The following is a 24,524-nucleotide window of genomic DNA, read 5'->3' as shown; positions in this document are numbered from 1 at the left end:
AATGAGGGATATTAGAATAAAAAAATTAAAAAGAATATAGTACATATACTCCAAATTTCTTTCTCTAAAATACAATATCAAGATAAATCAAATTAGGTTTTGCCCTTCATCGACGTTTTTAAACACTGTATACTCGGTGAGTTACCTCCCGAGTGAAAGTTGGAAAAAAATCACTCGGGTGTGAAAGTTTTTCCAACTTTCACTTGGGAGGTAACACACTGAGTATACAGTGTTTAAAAACGTCGGTGAAGGGCAAAACCTAATTTGATTTATATCACCCCGGCGCAAAAATTCCATCTTATAATAATATCAAGATAAATATTAATATCTCATAAATGTAATGCCTCTAATACTTCATCAGCGTTCTTAGAGCCAACACTTAATTTATACATTACACATATTGAACTTTAACACATTTTAACAAAACCGAAATAGTACCAAATTACAATGGATATTTTACAAGTACTGTAAAAACCGCTCTTATCTCTTGAGGTAGCCAGCTCTAAAATGTTACAATCTTAGGTCTTAACAAAAAATGTCACATTTCACTTAAAGCTTTTTTATTTTAAATCCGTGCACATAAAATGTGAAATACAGGGTTGCAAAGTCATGAAAAAATCCTGCACAACCCATGCATGACCATCTGCAGTTTCTGGTTCGTTAGTCAAAACGTCATACGCGGGCACCACTGATTGCTTGCACCCATTGGATAAACACTCAAGTTGTGTTAACTTCCAGTTCCATTCGTGCTATGCTACGCCGTGTGAAGTACGCATGGTTGAATTGAGATGACGTCACACCAACGAACCGGATACCTGGCTATCATTTAGTGCATATACACTATGCAGTTTCTATAGTTGTATTGAAGTTCAGAGCTTTGTACCATTCAAAGCTTTGGGGTACTGACACTGTGAGGGGAGGTGCAGGCCATGAAAAAGTGGGAGGATTGGATACTAATACGTAATAATCTTTGATAGCACCAAATCCATCAAACTGACGCTCACTGCTGTGAGGGGGAGGTGGAGGCCATCATCTTGATGGTAATGCACATTGCATAGACCTTTATTTTCAGTGTTATGACTGGCCAGTGTATTGTAAATGGCTCTAAGATGCCAATACAGCCTAGGAATTGGTCATGAAATGCTCTCATTTTGTTCTGGAGAAGTCTTGGAAATGTCATGGAATTTCATTTTAAGATTTTGAGAGAACCCTGAAAATTGAAGTCATGAATTCCATAACAGATAGTGACAAATCAAGTAATTCTGCTCCAGCCTCTTGGTAATTTCTGTCTCTGCATACATGTTTTTTTTATGTACAAGTTGACAAATAACCCTGTGACCCATTTTAAAGGAAATAATGACAAAACAAATTACCAAATTGAATACAAATTCAAATTTTCTGGAGCTCACGAGAATCATCAGGTTATCATACAAAATACCCAAAGAAATCTTGTGAAGTACCTTATTATCCCCAAGGTTTTTTTTTATTTCAACACAATTTGTTTAAACCCACCAATAATGTTTTTAAAAGATGGGAGTTGTGTTTCTTTCCTGAGTTGGTTGGAAGCTTTAGTTGGAAGCTGAATAGTACGCTAAACTCAGTTCTTAATGAGGGGAATGGGACCTCCATGTCAGAATCCCAGGACAGCGATCAATTACAAAAGGTTTAACACTGAGTTTAATGGCACCAACTGTAAAACACTGGGATGGCTGTAGGGAGGTTGCTGGTTCAAATCCCACCTCAGAAAATAATTAAAAACAAATTTGGTTCCAGAATACAAATGCTTACAAACACCTAATCTAGATCACCTAAAAATCAGCATTCAGTGTAAAGACGTGTCTGTCATCGTCTGCAGCCATTACATTTGCTCGCTGGTACTCGGCCACTCGCTTCTCAAAGAAATTGGACTTGCCTTCCAGGGAGATAGATTCCATGAAGTCAAAGGGGTTACACGTCTTGTACACCTGTGATAGGAATAGAAAATGATCTATACTTAACAACAGGATTGATTTTTTATTACAGATATTTGACTGGAAAAGGTTAGTTGCCTAAGTTTGTAGAGATGCAAAGACACAAGTTGAAGTGAATCTTATAACAATGCCACACATTGTTAACGGCACCAAATGTAACACCTCTTTTAACATCCTTTGAAATACTTCACTGGCTTATCATTTGGAACAAGGTGTAACAGGGTGCATATATTTGTTTTCTCTTCTTGAGGCATGCATGAATAATGCTATTAAAAGGATTTTTAATATTTTTTTTTGTTTTTCAAGAAATTTCCATTGAGAGTGGCATTGACTATGATGCGAATAAACCAGTGCTATGGTCAGGTTCATCACAAGTCCTCAAATCATCCAGTCCCTGGTCACAAATCATCCAGTCCCAAGTCATCTCACAAGTTTTTCAAATGAACTGCGACAAAGACATTCCTTTGTTATTGTTCATCAAGCTACTTGTTACTGGATTTGTGATGCACTGAACAACACCACTGCACAAAGCATCCTCAGCACATAACATTTCCATCTTGAAGCCCATAGAGGACTCAAAGTAGCTTCAAAAGAGAAGGCATTAAAGATCATGTGAATTGTGGTCCAAGAAAACATGTTGCATGTCATTGATATCATTTTCCAGTACAGAGCAGAAATACACACAAAAAGTTATTTTCCAAATTTCTTTTTGGGGCAAATATAATGTTGACATCACTTTGGTTGTTTATGCTGTTTCAGACTAAAAAAATCACATTTCTCGGAATAGCATTTTGGGATTTTCATACCATCAGAAATTTTGGTAAAGAAGTTGTTCAATGTAATATTTAAAGTTCTATGCTGTAAACCATTAAACTCTATAATGATAATAATAATAGTTCTGGGTTTCTTTGGTCAGCATGTGAAGGGTTTTCCAGTCTGCAGCACGTAGTATGTGAACATTATACCTTGTGGCAATGCAGCTCCATCAGCAATCTGTCAGCCACAAACTCAATGTACTGTAACATGAGCTCAGCATTCATTCCAATCAACCTGACTGGCAAGGCCTCTTGAAAGAACTGCTTCTCAGTCTCTACTGCCTCTAAGATGATCTCCTGGATGCGAGTAGGGCTAGGCTTGTGCACAATGTAAGTGAAGAGATGGCAGGCAAAGTCACAGTGTAGACCCTCATCACGGCTGATCAGCTCATTAGAGAATGTCAGGCCAGGCATCAAACCCCTGCAGTGTCACAAGAATGTTGACCAGTCTCTCAAGAATTTTGATTGTCCAAAAGGATTTTAAAACAAGTCTCAAAACATAAAATGCTTCCTACTGCAACATTTGAACTCTGTTAATCTGTCAAGTATTAAAATACACCACCAAGAATGGCTCCAAAACCACAGCACTGAGGGACAATGGCATGGATGGGTGTACTACAACCATTTCCTATTTGGTTTGTAGAATCCAACATTGGAAATTACCTCTTCCTCAGCCAAAATATAGCTGCAAATGATCCCGAGAAGAAGATGCCTTCCACTGCAGCGAATGCAACGAGTCTCTCTCCAAATGTAGCTTCCTTGGCATGAATCCATCGAATGGCCCAGTCAGCTTTCTTCTTGATGCATGGCACTAGCAAAGTAAAATGGACATGATTATGTGCTTTAATAAATAAGACTTTATCAATCCAATCCCATCTAAGACAAACAATTCTATGTCCTGATCAAGCAAGCAATCTGAGACAAGGCCATATGGAATATGTTGACTACATTCCTGAGGACGTTAGACTAATAGGAGACTCACTCCCAACACTTCTTCCAAACACAAAGGACATGCAAGGTCAAAACTGCCATTCAGCATGTTTACAAAAGAGTCTAGCAAGTTGGTAAGGCTACACCCTTTTTGAAAGGTTTGTTTTGCGCGATTTCAAGCTTAGAGAATCCAGACAATCCTTAAGTAGATAATTTTGTTTTTTTTCCTTCAACTGATCTTCACATTATGTTACAAAACCTACCCATTATGGCAGCAAAACCCTCAACCAAATATCAACCCATAATTACATGTGAATTATATCCATTTTAAATTATTTATACTCTTTTTTTAAATTCGTGGTACTAATGCTAAAATACACCACTAGTTTAGAAAACAGTGCACATTCATAGGCTCATATACACTGATATGAGAAACATTGACAGTTAGTGAGACTCATTCCCTGCTTTGTTTGGGAACATAGCCAAATCAGTCAACAACCATACTATGTTTGTAGGTCACACTATGATAAGGACATTATTTGTTGGACAATCATGAATTTATCTCTAGTCCATGTGATTCTCCTTCAATGCTTCAATGAATACTGAACTAGTCTTACTCGTTTCAATTGCATTAAAAAGTCGAGTCTTCTCTGCAGGATCCTGTATGTAGCTTTCTATGAGGAGACTGTACATCTCAGAGTGCACGTTCTGTTTTATAAAAGAACAATCCAAATAAAAGTTATTATAAGACTGTCAAGCACACAGGCCTTCCACAAGAAATGTCTACATACAAATATGTAGATGAACTAAGACCTAAGACAAGATAAGTTTGCGGTAGCAGAATGTGAATAAATCTCTTTTGTGAGTATGTGTGGTTCCGAAAAGAACCTAACAGGCCCTTAAAATAGAGGCTTCTTTAGCATAGCATACAAATAGAGAAAAGAGAAATTCCTAACTACTTGTCCTCATTGCAGAGCCCGTCATAGTCTATGGAATATCCTCTTGTACAGCAAAAGTCTATGATATGCGAGCAAATTCGGCGATTAATTATGCTTGACCTCAAGAATATGATCATTCAGTGGGCGCCTTCTATTGGGTCATCCGTAACCCATTGTGTTACAAAAACATGGCATCCAAATTGACCAATCCACAGCTCAGTCAACCTTTCTGTTCGAAAGGACGTCACAGTTTCTAAGGACCACTCCGATTGGCTGGGGTGTGGGGTCGCATAACATTGACATGCTACGATGTATCGGATGTTCATGCCACGGCTCTGCACACGTGAATATCAGATCCTCAGACTAAGACCGTCATTGCCCAACTAATAAACCTTGATACAAGATAATTGGGCCCCATTCTGCAGAATGTAACACAAAACTACTTTTGAAATGGCAGTGGGAGCTGAATCAATTACTTTTTGCATCCAATACCAGTTATACACAAAAGTCATCTAAAGATGTGATCATCCTTGCCCTAGATTTTTTAACTACTTAAAATGTTGTGGACCTACACCGTGTTTGTTAATTGATTGTAAATATATTGCAGAGCTGTGCAACCTAATTTATTGCGTAAATCCTCTGCACTGTGTAAGTTACACACTGTTTTGTGCAACTGGTTACAGGTGTTAGATATTGGCAAACTCACAGAAGCCAACATTAAAGGCTTCAGCAACTTCTAACCTCCATAGCCATTTGGAAGCCATAGAAACATCTTGCCTCAGGAATCTGAACCTCTTGACCAAACCTCTCCACTAGGTTCTCATTGACAATACCATCGCTTGCTGCAAAGAAGGCCAGGATGTGCTTGATGAAATACTGCTCAGATGACTGCAATCAAACACAAGATATGTGGCAAACACTTGATTTATAATCAAATCAATTCATAAAATCACATTAAAAAATCTCCAAGTTACAAAGTTCTCAAAGTTAAGATAATAAATGTTATGGAACACCAGCAGATCGTTTATTTGTTGTACCATTTGATGGCCCATCAGAGCTCACACTTTCATGAAACATGCTGCCTGATTGGCTCATTGACCCCTTAGTTAATACATGTATATGATGTGGCTTTTGTTCACATTTGCTCTTTATATACAAAACAACCAAGTTTGTGGGAAACAGATTACGTGTCTTTGAATCGGAGATGCTAGTTATCTGAAAGTGCACATTTCCATTTGTTCCAAGGGTTTCAAGAAAATCATTCCCAGAGTGTTGTACTACTTGATTGATTGTACCTTTAACGTTTGCCAATCTTTAAGGTCTCTTCCAAGATCCACTTCTTCACATGTCCAAAACGAAGCTGTAAAGAACATTATACACGTATAAAGAGATGTAACGCAATTTTATTCACTATAGGGTTATACAATGCACTGTGCTACCCAGTGCTGTCCGAGAGTTTGTACAAGCATTTCATAAAGTGCTGTGGCCTCGTGGTTAAGGGCACTGATTCGTGGTCTGCGGGTAAAGCTGCAGGTTGTGGGTTCGAGTCCTGGCGGGGTCATGGTGCGTGTGCACTTGGGCAAGGCACTTTGTCACTCATTGCTTCTCTCCACCCAGGAGTAAATGGGTACCTGTGAGGGCAGAGATGGTTATTGTGATTGAATTAGCTACCTTGCGCCTAACAGGCTGCATCGAGCTGTATACTCCCCAGGGAGCTGAGATGGTATTTGGAATGTTTCATGTGCCCAATGAGCAGGGGTAATAATGATGTAGCGCCTTGAGCACCAGTCCTGGTGGATACGTGCGCTTTATAAATAGCCAATATTATTATTATTATTATTATTATTATTATTATAAGCTTCCTCCAGTTAGACCTCCAGGCCTTAACCCACGACTTTCTGCTTACTAGTACAGATGTCATAACCACTCAACCACTGACTTTACTGAGGTCAGTTGGCTACATCAAGACCAATGCAATGCATTCAATGACCACTGATTGACTTTATGTCGGGAATGTAAATAATTCACTAATGAGGTTTTGCCCTTCAACAACAAATTTTTTTATAAACACTGTATACACAGTGTTGTTCCCAGTGATTGTGAGAAAAAAATTCATGAACCTATGACTTCCTGCTTACTAGTGCAGACGTCTTACCACTTGACCACCAAGCTTGCCGGGATCGGTTGGCTGGTTCGAATCTGATATAGCAGCGGGTACCACAACCAAACTGTTCATGACATGGAATTTTGCATTGTGGTGATTATAAGATCTCCCCAACAAAATTCCATCTTATGAAAAATGTATATGAATTTATATGTTTTCACCAATGAAACTTACAAGCACTAAATCTTCAATGCTGTTTGCAAGCTCCTTAAAAACATCACAAGCTTGCTTGCATGGGACCCAAACCAACAAGCCCCTAATCACTGAGCTTGCCTACATGTAAGCAGGCAAAGGATGTTTAGTTGGAGTATTTCATGCTTCCAAACAAACCTTGTGCTTTCTTGTAAAATTCCCAAATGAGTGGATATCTGATTGGCAAGATGACATAACGTCCAGGGTTAGGTCTTAACAGGGGTTCTTCAGAGAGTTCATCTTTGCTGGTGGATGCATCTTGATTGTCCTCTTTGGCACATTGTGTCATTTCTGGGATTGTCCTGCTAACATTGCCTGATGTTTGAGAGTGTCGTCCTGATAGATTGTCAGTGGATTTGTTATCCTGTAGGGATGCAGTTCTCTTGCATCCTCTGTCCTCCTCCTCAATGTAAGACATCTGTGATAACAAGGCTGGCTCCTGACTAGCCTCCTCAGTATCCTCATGAGTTGCTGGTGCCCCATCACTGCCTGATAATCCCTGCAATTCGGGTAGTGCAAATGGCTCAAACTCCTGTGACATGGCATCTGTTGGTGAGGAGAATAAATCCAGTGACATCTGTGAATCAGGAAGCTCTTGCTGTGATGTTAGATCAAGATGTGGTAAGGCTGCTTTGTCTTCTCCACCTTTGACAATCATGGTGTCTGGGGAAGTGCAACTTTTCTTTGAGGGAAATTCACCAGATACCTGTGGAATTAAAACAGAAAATATTCCACTATTAATGGAATGACTGCTTAATTTTCTGCAACATTTTCATACAAGTATTAATGTTTCATAGATTTTGTTTCAAATGTTCAGACATGAGCACAGAAAAAAACTGGAATGTATCTTTACAAACTACTTGGAATGAACAGGACGAATAATCTGTTGAATAAGACATCCCCGAGTATACCTCATCCTCTTGTGTAGCACTCTGGAAGTCCCTCTTACGATTATCACCACCCTTTCTCTCCATCGGTTGCTCTGTGCCTTCTCTTTATCTAGTTAAATAATTCAGGAAAAAAATAGTTATTTTGAAATTAGTTACATAAATGTGGACTGTACAGTACAATGTACATATACAAAAATTGGTTTTGTCTCAATTAATGTGACACATTGTGCCTGAGGTCATGTGTCTAAGATTGTGAATGTGAGAACATTTCAACAGAAAACAAAAAGCCGGGCTTTAAACAGAAATAGACAAAATCTATAAATTCTTTTTAAACGTTGATGAATACTTGAGAAATAAATATTTTTGAAAGAACGTTGCATCCTGACGCCACTTTTTTCATCGTATTTTATCTCAATGACGGTCAGTCATTGGTATTGCAGAAACGTCAAGACAGTAGCAGTATCCTCGTGTGACCATTTTTCGCGCACTTAGTACTTTGACCGATTTTTTTCTTGCATAAACTAAACCCTACATAGAATGACTAATAAACTACATGGAAAAATGATTTGAGAAATATTCACACGTCAAGGAAGCAGCAAGAACGTCGTCATCTGCAGATGAGTCAAATTGGCTGCCACAAAAGTTTCGTGCCCATAATTCGCGCACGAACGGAAAACGTCATTCTACAGAGTCTCCATTGTGTCATACTTCTGAAAACAATGTGGATCGATGTTTGTTGCATAAAGGATAAATTTATGTGCACAACTTTGGTCTCTAGACTGATAAACTAACTGTTGTTTGCCATCCGACATTCTTACTAAATACACGTTTGTTTAAATATGAAATAAATGAATTTCTTTTGATTTTGGTAAACACATCGCATGCAAAATATTTAAAATCATATCATAATTGAAAATTTGAGGTAAATAAAATCCACAAATATTATGATATACTTTTGTTGCAAGTCTAAGGAGCTTAGTTAAATCCTATGCATAGAAAGAGTTCCGAGAATTTTTGTTTTGCTGAAAATCAACCATGTGCCAACTGCCAATAACATAACATTTTACAAACGTATAGGCCTACAGATTTTCCCAAAATAGAAACATTTGCAATATAACTTTAGTATGCCGTGGCTATATTTTTAAGAACATGGACAAATATATTTGAAATGACTCCTCCATCAAAAACATAACAAAACCACCCTTCTGTAACAATGTTCTCCGGCATTCATTGCTCATTCTAATTACACCTGCGATCAATCAATCAATTATACAGGCGCGCGCGCCTAGCACGCGGTCGACCAATACCGTGGCCGATCGCACCGCCTCGACACATGGTTGCATGATACACATCATTTCAATAAAAACAAAAATAGGTATTGGCCTACTTTTTGGGTACTTCAAACATTACGATAGGTCTTATTCCGACAGAAATATATTTTAAGGCATATTCATTCCAACAAACAACTCGGTACAGAAATCTGCATCTTGGCGAAACAGATCCTAAAATAAAAAAGCGATATAAGGCGCACGTCGTATTTCGTGCTCCTTCATTCTGATTACGCCCTCTGTTGTTTAGTGAAAGTCGACCGAAAATGTCTTTCACGTTTCGGGGTTGTACAGCGACACTGATTGGAAATTCGTAGCGATGTTTGTATTAGTTTTCTGGGCCATTCAATAATGTTACGTTTTGTATCTAGTCAGTACGGCAATAATTTATCACTCTCTTTGATTTCTCGGAAAAGCTTCTGATTTCCGCATAACTGCATCGAGAAGAAAGGCGGTGTGACGATGGATCATCGACGGTGATTTGACGTCTGTCCGTGTTGTGTTAAAAAGATACGAGCCGAGAAAGTTGGTTGCGCGAATATTGGGCAGCGCGAATTTGGGGCACCGGACGATACATCTGAGACTAGCTTGAATAACTCTAGCCCCATAAATGTGGCCTATTTACTGGACTGCCTCCGTAAACATAGGCCACACATCCACATGTACAAAAACGTGTCGCACTTTGCCAAATTTTGATTTTCACATTTAGGCTTAGTTTGTAAGATTTTTTTGCTTTAGAAGCATACTCACCCTCTTTATCGGCTATTCAGAAAGTGCTGCCTTTTTCAGATGTCTAATTTTTGTGAAATTTCATGTTGAAATTTGATACGCAAACGTGTAAAAATGAATCTGGAAATTTCACGAAAAATATACATCTGAAAAAGGCAGCACTTTCTGATTAGCCTATAAAGAGGGTGAGTATGCCTCTAAAGCAAATAAAACCTACAAACTAAGCCTAAATGTGAAAATCAAAATTTGGCAAAGTGCGACACGTTTTTGTACATGTGGATGTGTGGCCTATGTTTACGGAGGCAGTCCAGTAAATAGGCCACATTTATGGGGCTAGAATAACTCCAGCCATGCCAGCCCCATTGGACCGGAGGTGGAGTTATTCAAGCTACATGTAGGCCCCCTACATCTATCAAAAGCCTTTCACTGTCTATTCACCCGTCGTTCGGTTATCAAAAAATATCATTTTGCTGACTTACACTCATATTTAACTCGACAACCAAAGCAAAGGACAAGACCTGCAGACAAGCCCCATTTTCTGGCGAAGTAAACAAAGGTTAGTGAACAAAGAACAGCACCCTCTTGTGTTCGGTAAAAAAAAAAACACCATTAATATTGTAGCACCCCCTCTAGTGCCAGAATAGTTTTGGCCGATCGCGTTTCCCAAAAAGTTTCACCTGCATGCGCTATGCAGCATATGTGGGATATTTGTACACATCGTCCTGCTGGGTTGCGTGATCTAATTAATTGCGTGTACTAGCCGGCCATCAATATCTTTGGCCAGTCCGTATCGATAGGTGTCGGAAATTGTCTGTAGCTACTTTTGTCATTAAAACCATACTCCCACGTTTGTAACATTGGTACGTTCTGTGACATAAGGTGCAAGATCATAAGATGTGACTTTGATTGTCTTTATTTTGCGTGAACTTCATCATTTCCTCTATTGAACAGTATTCACAAAGTCCACCGCGCCACCACCGCACACTGTACGGTTCGCGCTCAGTAGCTTGCTCAGTAGTTGTGCGGTACGGTAAGCCTACAGTACTTGGGTTCACGCGTTTAACGTTTGTCAAAGTTTGTGTAACTCCCCCAAAGTTTTGTTGGCGACATCGGGTTACGTACGCATACGGCTGGAGCGAAAATGGCTTGGTTTTGCTGGTCACTCCTTGTCTGCATAGTGATGATAGCATCTACAGTCAACGGTCAAAGAATGTTCCCAGGTAATGTTTATGTCATTGTCCGTTTGGGAAAAAATGTTGCAACCTGACGCCACTTCAGCGGTTGTGTACAAAGTCTATGGAGAGTATTTTGTAAGTTTCCTTACAAAATTGGAAATGTTTCTCAGTCCCAGAGTCTTGTCTTATTATCATTTTTGCAATGACTGACCTTCATTGCGATGATCATATAGGAAGAAAAAAGTGGCGTCAGGTTGCAACATTTTTTCCACGAAAATTCACATTTATTTCATTGGACTCACAGAATTGAATTGATGATGAAAAGCAATTCAGCAATGTTGTGGAAAGTATAGGCAGGATTAATATGAATATGACAGTGGAATGTTTGTTGTATGATGTACTGTGGATGCACAAAATGCATTGATTCACATGATATCAACTGGAAATTTGATAGCCCCATAAATGTGGCCAATTTACTGGACTACCTCCGTAAATAAAGGCCACACTTCCACGATGTACAAAAACATGTTGAACTTTGTCAAATTTTGATTTTCACATTTATGCTTAGTTTGTAGGTTTTTTTGCTTTAGAAGCATACTGACTCACCATCTTTATAAGCTAATCAGAAAGTGCTGCCTTTTTCAGATGTCTAATTTTTGTAGAATTTCATGTTGAAATTTTGATACACAAACGGGTGCAAACGAATCTGGAAATTTCACAAAAAAATAGACATCTGAAAAAGGCAGCACTTCCTGATTAGCCTAGTATAAAGGGGGTGAGTATGCTTCTAAAGCAAAAAAACCCAACAAACTAAGCCTAAATGTGAAAATCAAAATTTGACAAAGTTCGACATGTTTTTGTACATGGTGGAAGTGTGGCCTTTATTTACGGAGGTAGTCCAGTAAATTGGCCACATTTATGGGGCTAGAAATTTGATAGAGCTATGTAGATTTTCTGCCCAAGCTATTGTTGAAATGAAATTACAAAAGCGGTAGAAACATTAGAATTCAAAGACGGTTGCTAAAAGTTGCTGTAGTGTCAAAGACATGTTGAAGGGATAAAAACACTCTCTAAGAACTAAAAGAATGAAAAAGACCCTTCACAAACCTCCCTTCCCTCCCCCCCCCCCTCTCTTTTTTTTTTTGAAGGGTGGTGGTGGATGTGAGGGTAAACAGCATGCTTAAAACTTGTTTTCTGTAGGGAAAAAAAGTAACAGAAAGATTGCATTATCAGGAATCCTAATGCCGAGATTTGAAGGTTTGCATGGTGGAAAGATACTAAGACAAGATAAGTTTTCGGTAGTACCATGTGAATAGATCTCTTTTGTGAGTATGTGTGGTTCGAAAAGAACCGGAGGGACTCAATGTTTCTAACAGTATGCTCTGCCCATCACTTAATTCACAGCTTCAGTAAAAGTCAGCCAGTTTAATGCTGTTGAAAATATGCCAACTTGGCACTGGAAATTATTTTATTTTCTTTTAGAAGATTGTGTGAAAATATTAAGTGTTTTCCGTACTTTGTACACAATTATTAAAAACGTCAAAGACATTATTTCAGAAAAGGAATTTATTTTGTTGTTGTATGTGACATGTTTAGGAGAAGATTGCACTATAGGCCCTATGTCTACTCTGGCTTGTGTTTGTTCTCTTGTATTTATTCAAACGGAAAGATTTCCATATTATAAGAAGTTCACTAATTTTCCTCTGTATTGACTAACAAGCCCCCAGATAGCAATTTCATGTCATCAAAGTCAATTTGAGCAGTGAGAAAATACAAGCATTTTCTTAGAAAACACTTAGAATTTTTCAGTCCACTCTTGTACACAGGGTGTTGAGTGAACTTCTTATATGGAAATCTTTCCATTCAAACTTCAATTTGAAGATAAACAAAGTTAAAGGATACTAATGAAAAGTAAAAAGAAAATGTCTTGGTCGGAATAAAAAAAGTACATTTAAGTACCAGAAACTTGGTATCTTATGTTCTTCATTTTCTTTTTGATTGCATGAACAATGTGGTATCTGGTACGTGCATGTACGTGTCCCACTGCCAGTGTGGACAAATAGATTCAGGTGACTGCGTTGCATGGCTGAATCCCCCCAAAAAGTTGTGTTGCCCTCACCCGACCAACTTACAAATCCGGAAATCTCCTTTTCTTTTTTTTCTTTCTTTTTTACCTTAAAAAAAAAATTAAATAAACTTTAACCTTGCCATGACTGTTTCTTTGTAATGCCATAATATTGCATTTCGTTTCAATATTGCATGTGGTGTGATACTGCATACAATGTTTACATGTGTACACAGTATAGTTGGCGCGTGCATGTACGCTGGTAGAGGGGAACCGGTAACTGACAAGTGGCCATTCTTTCCATTTATTCGTCAGTTAGAAGAAAGGGTAGGCAGTAGGCCTATACTATGTGTACTTTATCTATACCACCACCCCCCCCAAAAAAAAAAACAATCCCGACTGATGGACCCTAAATTTGTTTGGGGGCCTAATGAGGGCGCATATGTAGCAATACGAAAATCACGATGTCATTTTACCGTCCATATACCCGCCAAATTTAAACTTGTACAGTCCTTTTCACCGATGTGTTAACCTCCTCTTTACACCAGAACTCGTACCTCTTGCAGCTGTAAATTCTGGATTTCAGTTGGAAATTTATAAGTTCCTGAATTTATCTCAAACTTTCAAGAATGTGGGTTTTTAATGTCATAATTTGGCATTTGTATTTTACTTCGATTTTTTGTTTCTATTAGTTTTACCAATAAAATCCATACAGCAGTTTAAAGTGTGATCGTTCGTGTCCGATAATTGGGCTGTGTATCTTGCAACGATGATTGACAATCCCATCACATGATGGTTTACTGCGCACATGATGCTAGGCTGCTTAAACAAACCTCAGTATGATCCAAGTTTGGAAATTTATTTTTAAAATATTTATAAAAAAAGTGTGCTCAACAAATGACATACCTTGTCTACATACTTTTTCTCATCATGACTTATTTATGACATGTTTTGACTTACTTTTGTTTTGAATATATACAAAAATGAGATTGTGAACCAAATTTTACATTATTCACTGAGAAACATTTCCAATTTTGTTAGGAAATACTTTGAAAATGTTTGTAACTCTCCCGTACTTTGTACTGCCGGAAGTTGGTTGAATACTCCCCAGGGAGCTGAGATGGTATTTAGAATGTTTCAATGTCCCAAATGAGCAGGGTAATAATGATGTAGCGCCTTGAGCATCAATAATAGTGGGTGCACTTTATAAATACTCATTATTATTAGTAGTAGTACCGGGTAGTGGTAGTATTGTACACAACTGCTGAAGTGGCGTCTGGTCTAGTGGATACTACATTTTTCCATTGTCTTAAAACACTTTTTAGTGGCATGCACGATATACATCCCATATCTATGACCAGTTGATCTTGGTGTACACTTTCCAAACTACACAAGTTCAGTTACCAAGAACTTTTCTGCAGGACAGTTTTAAACTGGGGACTTTTTAAAGAAGTTTTTAAAATCTGTAAAAATTGTCAACTTCATCAATAACATTAGGCCTTAAAAAAAAAGAAGTTATGTTGGCGTAACGGGCCAGAAAAATACGGTAGGTAGGTCGTTTTTTTTTTTATTTTTTTTATCCCAGCAACGAAAATGACATTAAGCCGGTAGTAGTACACGATAACAAAAGAAAACAAGGCTACACACAATATTTGTATACTTTTAAACTCTGAGTGACATTTATTTCACTTTTTATGTCTTTCTTTTATATAGAGTTTCTTGTTTTTGTGCAAATAAAAACAAAACTGTCAGATCGAGGAAAATTTAAGGAAGGCATGGTAGACCAAGGCCTGCAGTGTGCTTCAGGACAGATGAGGCATGAAGCCAACTTGCTGTTTTTGGTGTATCTGTAAAATGATATATTAAAAATAAAAACCATGAATTAACCCTAACTCCCTAGGGGGTGTGCAAAATTGTATTAAAATTGGAGGATTCAGGACTGTTGGGGTTAAGAAAAGTTCTGGCTGTTGTATTTCAGTTTTCAGTATGTTATATTCAAATTATAGGCATAGGATAGGATAGGACATTCAAGCAATATTCACCTTTTAGCGTTTAAATGGCCTAGATATCAAAAAGCGGAATCCAAAATCAGACAAAATGTTAGCCGTTTCATCTGCATCGACATCTTTAATATGGACCCGATTCTTCCTTTGAAGTTTGTATTTTTAGCACGGTGTAACCTGCTTTTACACCATCGGCACAGCTCTGGGCGATTACCCCCAGCTCTAGACTCAAATTTATCCGTATTAAACGGTCGAAAATGACCGAAGATCCCTATTTGCCCTTGATGGAAACACTGTACGCTTCGGTACCGGGCGCCATGATGCGACGGCGTACGCGCGTAACCACGGGCCGGGGGCCGGCCGGGTCGCGTCGGCCGCCGGGGTTACAGAATAGTTTACCATTTTTAGAATAAATATAATCAATTGTTATCGTGTAAAATAGTGGAAAATTAATTAAAATAATTTATATTATAATGAACCATTTTTGTTAAAATGGAATAAATATGTAGCAGTTCGCGCCGTGCAACAGTCTAGGACGAGGCTATACATGTACCATGTACGTGTGCATCTATCATGCATGCATGGTGCATCGATCTCCGCACGCGCACTGCCTGTAGGCCTGCGCGATCTTCTACATGTTCGTTGTGTCATGGAGAGGAAGGTGCAAAACATTGTGCACTCCAAAGTTCCACGCGCGCTATCGTCATACAATTGAGGAGAAACGGTCAGAAATGGTTTCAAAACGTATTTAAAATTCATTTCTATAGATTTTAATTATATTTCTTCCCTTAAAAAAAAAAAATATCCAGGGTCGGCCGCATTTTTAGGGTCGGTCGGGTTACGCCAACATAATTTTTTAGGCCTTACTGTAAATTTACAGAATGACTAAATTGTTTAATATAAAAATGTACATATTGGAGTGCCACTGGTTTTGTAAAAACGTTTGCCCCAAATTGGTTTTTCACAAGGTTTCTGAGCCAGTACATGTACATAGCCTTAATAACTGTATTGTAGTAGGCCATATTGTTGAACACAACAACCCCTAAGTGAAACATTTTTTTTGTAGCTAGCTCTACTGATAATAAACTGCAAAATGTCCAACCTGTCAGACTTTCCCAAATGAAATAGGGTATCTAAACACATTCTTTTGTAATCTATAACTAGGTCAGTTAGTTCATGTACCGGTAAGGCCCTGGTAACACATTCTAGCAATCATTAGCTGGCATACATTGCTGCCCACTACTGTCTGGCATTTATAAGTATCCACTTGTTGATGCCAAAGACTTATGCTTCTGTTGTCAAGGGTTTTCCCTATTCACCGTCTTTTCATACATTGACCGAGTTAATGTACAAAACATCGCATTCCCTAAAACGAATCCATTGTAGTGAGGAAATAGGTACAGTAAATACATGAAGTGCTGGAAATTGCACTAGAGAGCGGGTGGGCTCTCCCTTCCTTCTCTGTTCCCTGTTACATGGCGCTACATTCAGGCAAACTCCTCAGGGCTAGCTGCCAAGAACACTTGTACTTGTAGCCCAATCACATCCAATGAACTCTCTCAGATTTCTTGTGGGAGCCCAGGGTTGAAATTGCTTAAACATTTGTCCAATTACATTATGCGAGCTCTTCTGAATTTCTACCATCTGGGGACATGATATCGCTACAGTGCTGGCTGGATTTGTCACAAAGTTTGGTAGTTTGTACCTTTGGGGGTCACCAGAGATCACCGATCAAACTGATTTTGTGGTACCGATTTGGAAACCAGTATTCAATGGGCTGAACATATGCTGCAGGATGTCTGTATTATTTCCTGATATGATTTATTATTTCCTGTGCATCGTTGGTGTGCAGACAAGCAGTTAGATTGTTCTACATGTAACTTGAAAATGTGCTGCAAGCATTAAAGTTTAAATGCCCTGCTTGCATGTAAGGTACAGATTGTGACAAGGTTCCATTCAGCAGAGTGAACAAAATCACTCTGGGCAATATTTGTTCAGCCAAATATCCTGGCCAGAATATGCAAGTGTCTCCAGACACAGTTAGAGACTAAAAAAGAAAAAAGACAAAAGTAGAAGGAAAAGCCAAACTGCGATTGTACAAATATATTAATTAATGTCTATTAGATTCTGCCCATGCATGATGGCCCCATAGCTGTAGTTTGTTATTCTATTTGAAGGCATTCTCAAGAGCAAGCAATCTGAATAAAGTATATATATGATGCTGACGGGGCAAATCTTTAGTTAGTGAGGAAACTCTCTCTTTTCTGCATGTCTTTTAAATGTGCATCTCGGAAAGAAAAACAAAACGTTTTTATTGAATTAAACATTTTATTGAATTAAACATTCTAAGAAACTTAAATTTTGTTTCACATAGCAATATGCTAGGTAGTACTCTTCATGGTCATAAATTGTAACCAGAGAGGTACTCAAAATATGTACATGTATGCATTTGGAGGATGAGATGAAGCAAACATACATTGTATACAGGTATGTATATAACTGGTAATGCAGGGAAAACAGCAAAAATGGTTGCGTTTTACCCAGCGCAACCACTAAAATTTCCTGAGACGCTTAATCAGATGAATACATCATTTCCCATTCCCATTTGTCAAGAGTGCATCATGGGTTTTTAGCTTTAGTTTTGACTATATATACATGTACCTTTAAATCTGTAAATTATTGCATTTCAGATAGATGCACAGATATACAACCAAAACAAGTAGGGCCTAATTTATGTTTGGAGTAAGCATAGTAGATGAAGCATTCTATGCGTGTTTCTTAGGCTGGCCAAATTTAACAAGATTACTGGCCTGCTGAAGTGGCTTCCTTACCAGATCCTAAGCCTTCTGTAATTGAATCCACTTCCAAGCTCTCTACATACATGCAATCTGGCATTTCTGGTACAATGCACATCTCTTTGGAGTACCTTGAGATGTCTGATTTCTCCAGGCCAAATTGAAATCTGTCAATACCCATTTGCCATGAGGTAGAGGTAATAAATGGTGCAGTCCATAGTGAGAAATGAAACTATACCCTGATCTGTTACAATCCTACACAAATTACAGGGGATAGTGTCTTTTACATACATATAGTGAGTTTGGGAAAGACAAGTAAAGCGTGACTTCAGTCTGTTTGATAATTTGATTACAAAATTCTCTGAACAAATTCCCTAACTGTCTGCAGAGTGAAATTACACAAAAATGCAAGGCCATGATCTCCAATGATGATGGTTGGTGAGTTAGTGACCTCAAAATCTGAAAGTTTACCCCAAATTTTTCTTCCAATCAGAAAAACACTAATCCCCAATTTTTTGCCCCGTGTGATAATACTGTGGAATGGTGTTTAACATTTCCTTAAATAACCAATTTGTTTTCCTTGAAAACAAAATTTCACATACCAAGTTCCAAGTTGTAAGCAAAAGCCATGCTATTAGTATTTCGTGTAGCGACTTACACAATTGGTTGTTTATAAATACTGTTTGACAGGAATTGTTCATGGTGTTTTGGAAACCAAAACAGCCTTGCACATGCAAGTCACTTCTCAAGCAAACCTGACGACATATAGTATACTGCATGAGACTCTCTTAGATGTATTTCCTAAGAGTGAAAATTCACTCTACTCAAAAGCGAAAATCATTACATTCAACTGCAAAAAAAATATGCACGTACGGTATTTATTCTGTATAACAAAATGAAATCAGTTTCCTAGCCTGTAAAGCTTGTGAGTGGTTTTTGATAAATCTTGTAATTGAAAAAATAACAAGCCCTGAAAAGTACATTGATCATTTTGTGGCTGAATCTCTTTTCGATACGCTTTGTGTGCGCAGTCTAGGCATTCTAAAGCCTTTTTTTATTCAGTGATTAAATTGTGACACAGATATCTAACTTATATTCAACTTTGAAATTCAGCATTTGTGTAAATGACTTCATAAAATACATGTTCAGTACTTTTCAAACATTCTTAGTTCTGACATTTTTTTGTCATGGCAAAGAAAAGATTGGAACATTATTGGGAAACAAATTTGTTGATTTTGTTATTCGTACATGTGTACTGTACATACATCTTTCTGATGGTATAGCGGAATGCAGCAATGACTGTCCGTCCAACCGTACATAATTCCAATCTAATTTGCTTCCTCCCCCAGTCCGCAGATGTCAGAATCCCACTACTGTAACCTCTTGTGACATTCAAGAAAATTGAGTTTGTAACTTAATTTATGCCGTTCATTAGCCTCCTAACGAATTAACAGTTATTGATTTTTGTCTTCTGCTCCACTGATGATTAATTAACTAGCGGCAGCAAGCTTTGGAGTGTGGTAGTCTACTCTTGTCAGGTTATAGTAGCCAGTATTAGAGTGGTTATTGATGTTGGTTATGGATCAGCTTAAAGCAGTGTGGACATGGTACATGTAGATGATACAGACTATTGGTTGTTTTATTGTTTGTGATGACACTCTGAATGTGTAGTAGATACAATGACATAGTAAAGCTTTTCTTCTCATACACTGTATATCACTGTCGGCAATATACTGAATCACATGATATAAACCAATGTCAAAACAAACGAAACCTGTCTTAACAATGAAGGAAATATTACTGTACCAGTAGGTCTTAAAATCATCACTCGCATATTTCAGTTTTTATGAGAATCGCTTAATTGTTCATAAATACTTGTGTGTACACATTTGCAGTAAATGTTTGTGCCCTTAAATGAAAGGTTATTATTGGCCATCCATGCCAAGCACTAGTAATAGTATTTTCACATGACTGATCGACAGTGGCAGTAACCTAGCTAAGCCCTGTAAGGTAATTGTTACCAGTCCTTTCCGATTATTGTTGAGCAACAAAGGAACCAGCTTTGAATGAAAAACCTCAGAAGGGCTTGGCCATTCCTTTGTTGTCAAAATTGTGGGGCAAAGGGGCATTAATCTCTCCTGAAATGTTGATATTTTGATGTGGCAACCACAGTTCCTCTCTCCATTGGTGCAGACTAGCTTGTCAGAGGGGATGCCAACAGCACTCACTCAATTTCTAGTCGGCTTCACTCCTTGAATGCATTTGTAAATACTGGCTGGGTTCAAATGCAGAAGTCATGTCATTAGGTTCGTGGGAAATTGGCAGGGAGAGAAACTCTTGAATGGCCCATCAAGCGTTATTTGTTTGCATTACCTTTTCATTTTCCAAGTTACCTGAAACCATCAATTTTGTCAAAGGTTTTTCAAATTTTGGGTCTCTCTTTTCTTTTCTTTCCTTTCCTACCTTATTTTGAACTTGAACATCTCGAGCAGTACCAGATTTTGCAACCCCCGTTTTTATATCTTTGTGGGATATATTTTTTTTACCTGTTTTCTGCCTCTATTACAATTTTTTTATTCAATTTCAAAATCATACAGACACATTGTAGCATATTGATGCCCTCCCCCCATGAAGTACTTGTACCCAAGTGTGCTCTGCCCTCCCACTGAATAGCAATATTGCAACAAATAATCAATGACAAACAAGTGAATGGAGGCCACTCCCTCCTCTTATGAGATCGATTCTGGGATCCCCTGTAGTAATTTCAACTGGAAAAAAAACTGCACCATTGCTCCAACAATCATAAGGAACTCCCTCATAGTATTCAGAATTCAGATTGTACAAGTACACTGTAAACTTCTGCATCAGGTCCAGTTGACAATGCCCAAACTGATCCAAGCATAACAGATACAAACCAAATCCGAACTCACATGGATCAGACCTACAATAATCCAAACCAATCAGACTCAACTTGACAAAATGTTAAGGAAAATCTAACTGACCAGTAGTGGAAAACATACAAATGTATACCCCCCCCCCCCAAAAAAAAATATCTCCCAACAAGATTGCAAGTGTGAAGAGTGCCCTGATCCAACAATATGAGAATTTCATAAATAAGAGAAAGCTTCATTGGATCTTGTCAGATTCAGTGCCAGTATGGTTTGAAATGTTAACATAGCTTTGCTGCAGTCAATGTAACCATAGTTAAAACAACTGTGTATGTATTTAATGCACCTATTTAATTGTCAAAGAACACTCCCCCTACAACCCCCCCCCCCCCCAACAAAAAAAAGGAATGGAAAAAGGAGAAAAGGAAAAGACGATGGTGTTACTAAGTCAATATTACACTCTCAAATGATGGCCGGCACCCCACGTTGGGTGAGTGCTTTGCCCCCTGTAGGAAAAAATGCTGGTGACACCCATGCATGGTACTTGTTACATGTATTCAGTGTGCGGATTATTGAGAGTGCGGATAAGATCTAGGGCAACAGGTGGGCACATGTAGGTACAAAGATTGCCAACCAACCAGATCTGTCATAACATTCAAGGCATGTGCAATAATATTTTTCTACTGTTCACTGTTTATACACAAAAAAGGGTGGAAACTCACTGTTTTAACAATGTCTGTTTTGTTGCACTTTTCATCTAGACTTTGTGTTGCATTGAAATGTCGAAAATTATAGTACTGTACATACGTGTGCGTGTTGTTCATATCCAGATCCAACATTAACTAGAGGTTGTAGGAACAACCACACGGTGTTGGGACATGGATTACTGCAGACTTTGCCACACACATCAACTCAAAATATGCATGTTTAAATCCATGTTTGAATTTTTCAACATGTCGCCAGAGGGCGCTCTAACATTTGATGACGTCACCTGTAAAATTGTTGTACAGTACTGCCTGGGCAGACACTCACATCGTTGAAAGCAAGTTCGCATCTTCTGCCAATTTCAAATAATAAGGCACTTCTGGTTTCGACTGGAAGGAAGGGTCACGGGATTTTGCACTTAAAACCCAAAATGAAGACCCTGCAATATTGTATCGATTGCCATAAAAAACAAAATCAAATCTGTAGCGGTTGATTTTATGTTGATTTTCAAAGATTATATCAAGAAATCTTTGATTGCTTGTAAAATGATACTTGATGACGTCATTGTGACGTCATTACCAGAAAGTTCAAGAGCTGTTTTAACTACAGCCAAATCTTGATTACATCTATGACGGTATATTTTCTAGCAATTTTTTAAGGTTTATTTAAGGTCTTTTTATTGTAACTTCCGGTCTGATGACGTTATCAATTTTTTTCCGCGCACAGATGTTGTCTGCATTATGGTCATCATGTACATTAATTTTGAAGCGATTACCGCAAACTTCATCACATACCGGTACATCAAGTGTTATTGCGTTTTCGACATTTTTTAATCTGCCGCTAGAGGGCGCTCGAACATTTTATGACGTCACCTGAAATATGTTTCTGAAGCACAGCCTTGGCAGACACTCACATCATTGAAAGCAAGTTCGCATCTTCTGCCAATTTTAAATAATAAGGCACTTGCGGTTTCAACTGGAAGGAAGGGTCACATGATTTTAGGCGCACAAGATAAAATGAAGATCATGTATTACCATGTCGATTCCCGCAAATTTCAGGTTCTGGTCTCTCACGGTTGATTTTATATGGAATTTCAAAGATTAAATTTATTAAGCTTTCAAGTGACATCATGTGACCCATGATGGCGTCATGATGACGTAAATGCAAAAAACCACATCTGTGGTGGATTGGTCATTCGTGTACGGACAAATGAAGATATATGTTTCCATTTTTCCAAACAGTTCTGGAGAAGGATTTGCTGAGAATATGCTGAGGAGAACAAAAACAGTAAATTCTTACAATAACAATAGGTGTTGGGCTCAAGGCCCAACACCTAATTAACTAAGGAAGTGTGAAGGCTTACGCAGTCCATTCTAAGCAATTGTCTAACCCAAAAAATACATGTAATGTGGAAATAATCCTGCAACAACCTGTCCTTATCTCTGGGTTATCAGTCGTGGTTTTTGACAATAGCTGAAGAGTCATTGCAGGAAGTGTAAACAAGGGTTAGTCAACAATATCACTCACTGCATCAGGTTCTGATGAACTGCTAAAGAGAAATGCAAGCCCATCATATATCTTTTCAGTAGGAAAAAACACCAAAATGTTCTACAAGTAAACTTTAGATTTTGTTAACCCATTAGATTTTAAATGATGCTTTGGTTGAATTGTTGATATATGTTCTATTAATTTACAGTGTATGTTTATGCAGAATATGCAACATGGACATACTTTTCAGTGATCACAAGATTGATAGTGAAATATTACATGAATATCTTCATTTAAAGGCATGTATTACTATAACAACACCAGTACATTTTAGAATTTATTCTGACTCATACATTGAACTTTCAAACCCTTTGTATTACCCTGCATATTTTACTTGTCTCTAGAGAAAAGACATTTTCTATGTTTTTTCTTCCCAATTCTGTACAAAGCAATGTTGTCATCAGCTTGCAGAATGTTAACCAATAAAAGCACGAAGACATCACCTACGGTATGTACGTTGTGCACACTACTTTGGGCCAATCTTCATTCACATGACATTTTAATCAGTGTACCTGCGTTTTGATGCTGTGTGTACATATTACGCATGAGAGCTTGCAGTCAGTGGGTACACATGGAGATGACTCCTTGCGATACTGATTTGATTGACGCTGCATACATATTGACTCATCCTCCCCTTAACATTTACACTTTGTATTAGATTGGCCAGCCACTTAGGAGTGACAGGTTTTGATGTTCTTATCACAGAAAGTACATGTACTGGTGGGAAGGGGTTGAAATGGCAAATCATTATTTACTCACTACTGATGTACAAATCTGTTGAGTGTCATTATCCTTGTTTTGCAGACAAAAAAGTATTTGTCCACTAGACAGATCAATGTACACTTTCTCAAATATTGTCAAGATGAAAAAAAAAAAACTCATGGAATAGGTGCCTCCATAGTCACTCTTGATTTTAATTGAAATGTAGTGTTACATGTAGTTTTAATGGACCTCATTTGATGCTAGGGGATGCTGTTTTCACTTTTTCTTGTCTCTTTATTTTGTAATTATTTCATAATTGATCCGTAAGGTGAAGGGAATTAGCATCAAATTAAAAACTATTCGTCTACATTCCTCTTTTGGTTAATTTACATTCAAAAAGGCACTTCTTGGGCAAGGGGCAAATGTAATTATTTTGTGGTGGGGCACTGGAAATTTGTGGGGACCACGTACCCCTCCAGGCAACCCCCCCCCCCCCTCCCGCGATACATCTCTGGTCGACTGCCAGTGTTCTCAGCATTAAAATTACTAAATGTGTTTTACATGTTCCGGTAGTTAAATTACATTGCTAAATTGTAGGAGAAAAGCTGAGCCGAAGTTTTGTAATTGTCTACATTTTGCATAACCCTTTTAGGGGCCATTTTTCTTTGCCGGTCATTTGACCTTCCC

General features: G+C 38.1%; 2 protein-coding genes across 3 annotated transcripts in view; one reads left to right on the top strand and one right to left on the bottom strand.

Moving 5' to 3' along the window:
* Nucleotides 1-566: 566 nt before the first annotated feature.
* On the bottom strand, nucleotides 567-10,537 carry LOC119742561 (ribonucleoside-diphosphate reductase subunit M2 B-like). 2 transcript variants are annotated; one of them, XM_038218639.1, is made up of 9 exons: nucleotides 10,436-10,537; nucleotides 7,921-8,008; nucleotides 7,148-7,715; nucleotides 5,949-6,013; nucleotides 5,395-5,541; nucleotides 4,333-4,423; nucleotides 3,449-3,596; nucleotides 2,936-3,206; nucleotides 567-1,964 (listed from the first exon to the last, which is right to left on the bottom strand). In XM_038218639.1, the coding sequence occupies exons 2-9, from the start codon at nucleotides 7,981-7,983 to the stop codon at nucleotides 1,809-1,811; spliced, it is 1,509 nt and encodes a 502-aa protein (XP_038074567.1). In that variant the 5' UTR covers nucleotides 7,984-8,008; nucleotides 10,436-10,537; the 3' UTR covers nucleotides 567-1,808. The 2 variants fall into 2 exon arrangements, with proteins under 2 accessions (XP_038074567.1, XP_038074568.1); XM_038218640.1 differs by lacking the exon at nucleotides 10,436-10,537 and adding an exon at nucleotides 8,481-8,606.
* Nucleotides 10,538-10,644: 107 nt separating this feature from the next.
* The window catches only part of LOC119742559 (pikachurin-like), a 51,033-nt gene continuing 37,153 nt past the window's right edge, over nucleotides 10,645-24,524 (top strand). The window contains exon 1 of the mRNA XM_038218626.1: nucleotides 10,645-11,176. Coding sequence (XP_038074554.1) covers nucleotides 11,098-11,176 — 79 coding nt within the window. The 5' untranslated portion in view covers nucleotides 10,645-11,097. The remainder of the gene's footprint in view (nucleotides 11,177-24,524) is intronic.

Source organism: Patiria miniata, unplaced genomic scaffold, assembly GCF_015706575.1.
Source record: "Patiria miniata isolate m_02_andy unplaced genomic scaffold, ASM1570657v1 HiC_scaffold_6, whole genome shotgun sequence".
Classification (NCBI taxonomy): Eukaryota; Metazoa; Echinodermata; class Asteroidea; order Valvatida; family Asterinidae; genus Patiria; species Patiria miniata.
Note: the sequence above shows the minus strand (reverse complement) of the source record. Positions and strands in the feature narration are given on the sequence as shown.

Excerpts from the sequence above, each read along its gene's own strand:
- LOC119742561 (XM_038218639.1), bottom strand. The coding sequence starts at position 7,983 with ATGGAGAGAAAGGGTGGTGATAATCGTAAGAGGGACTTCCAGAGTGCT. Across the intron at positions 7,716-7,920 it reads GTGCTACACAAGAGGATGAG|GTATCTGGTGAATTTCCCTC; the intron begins GTATACTCGGGG and ends TTAATTCCACAG. Across the intron at positions 4,424-5,394 it reads GCTTCCAAATGGCTATGGAG|AACGTGCACTCTGAGATGTA; the intron begins GTTAGAAGTTGC and ends TTTATAAAACAG.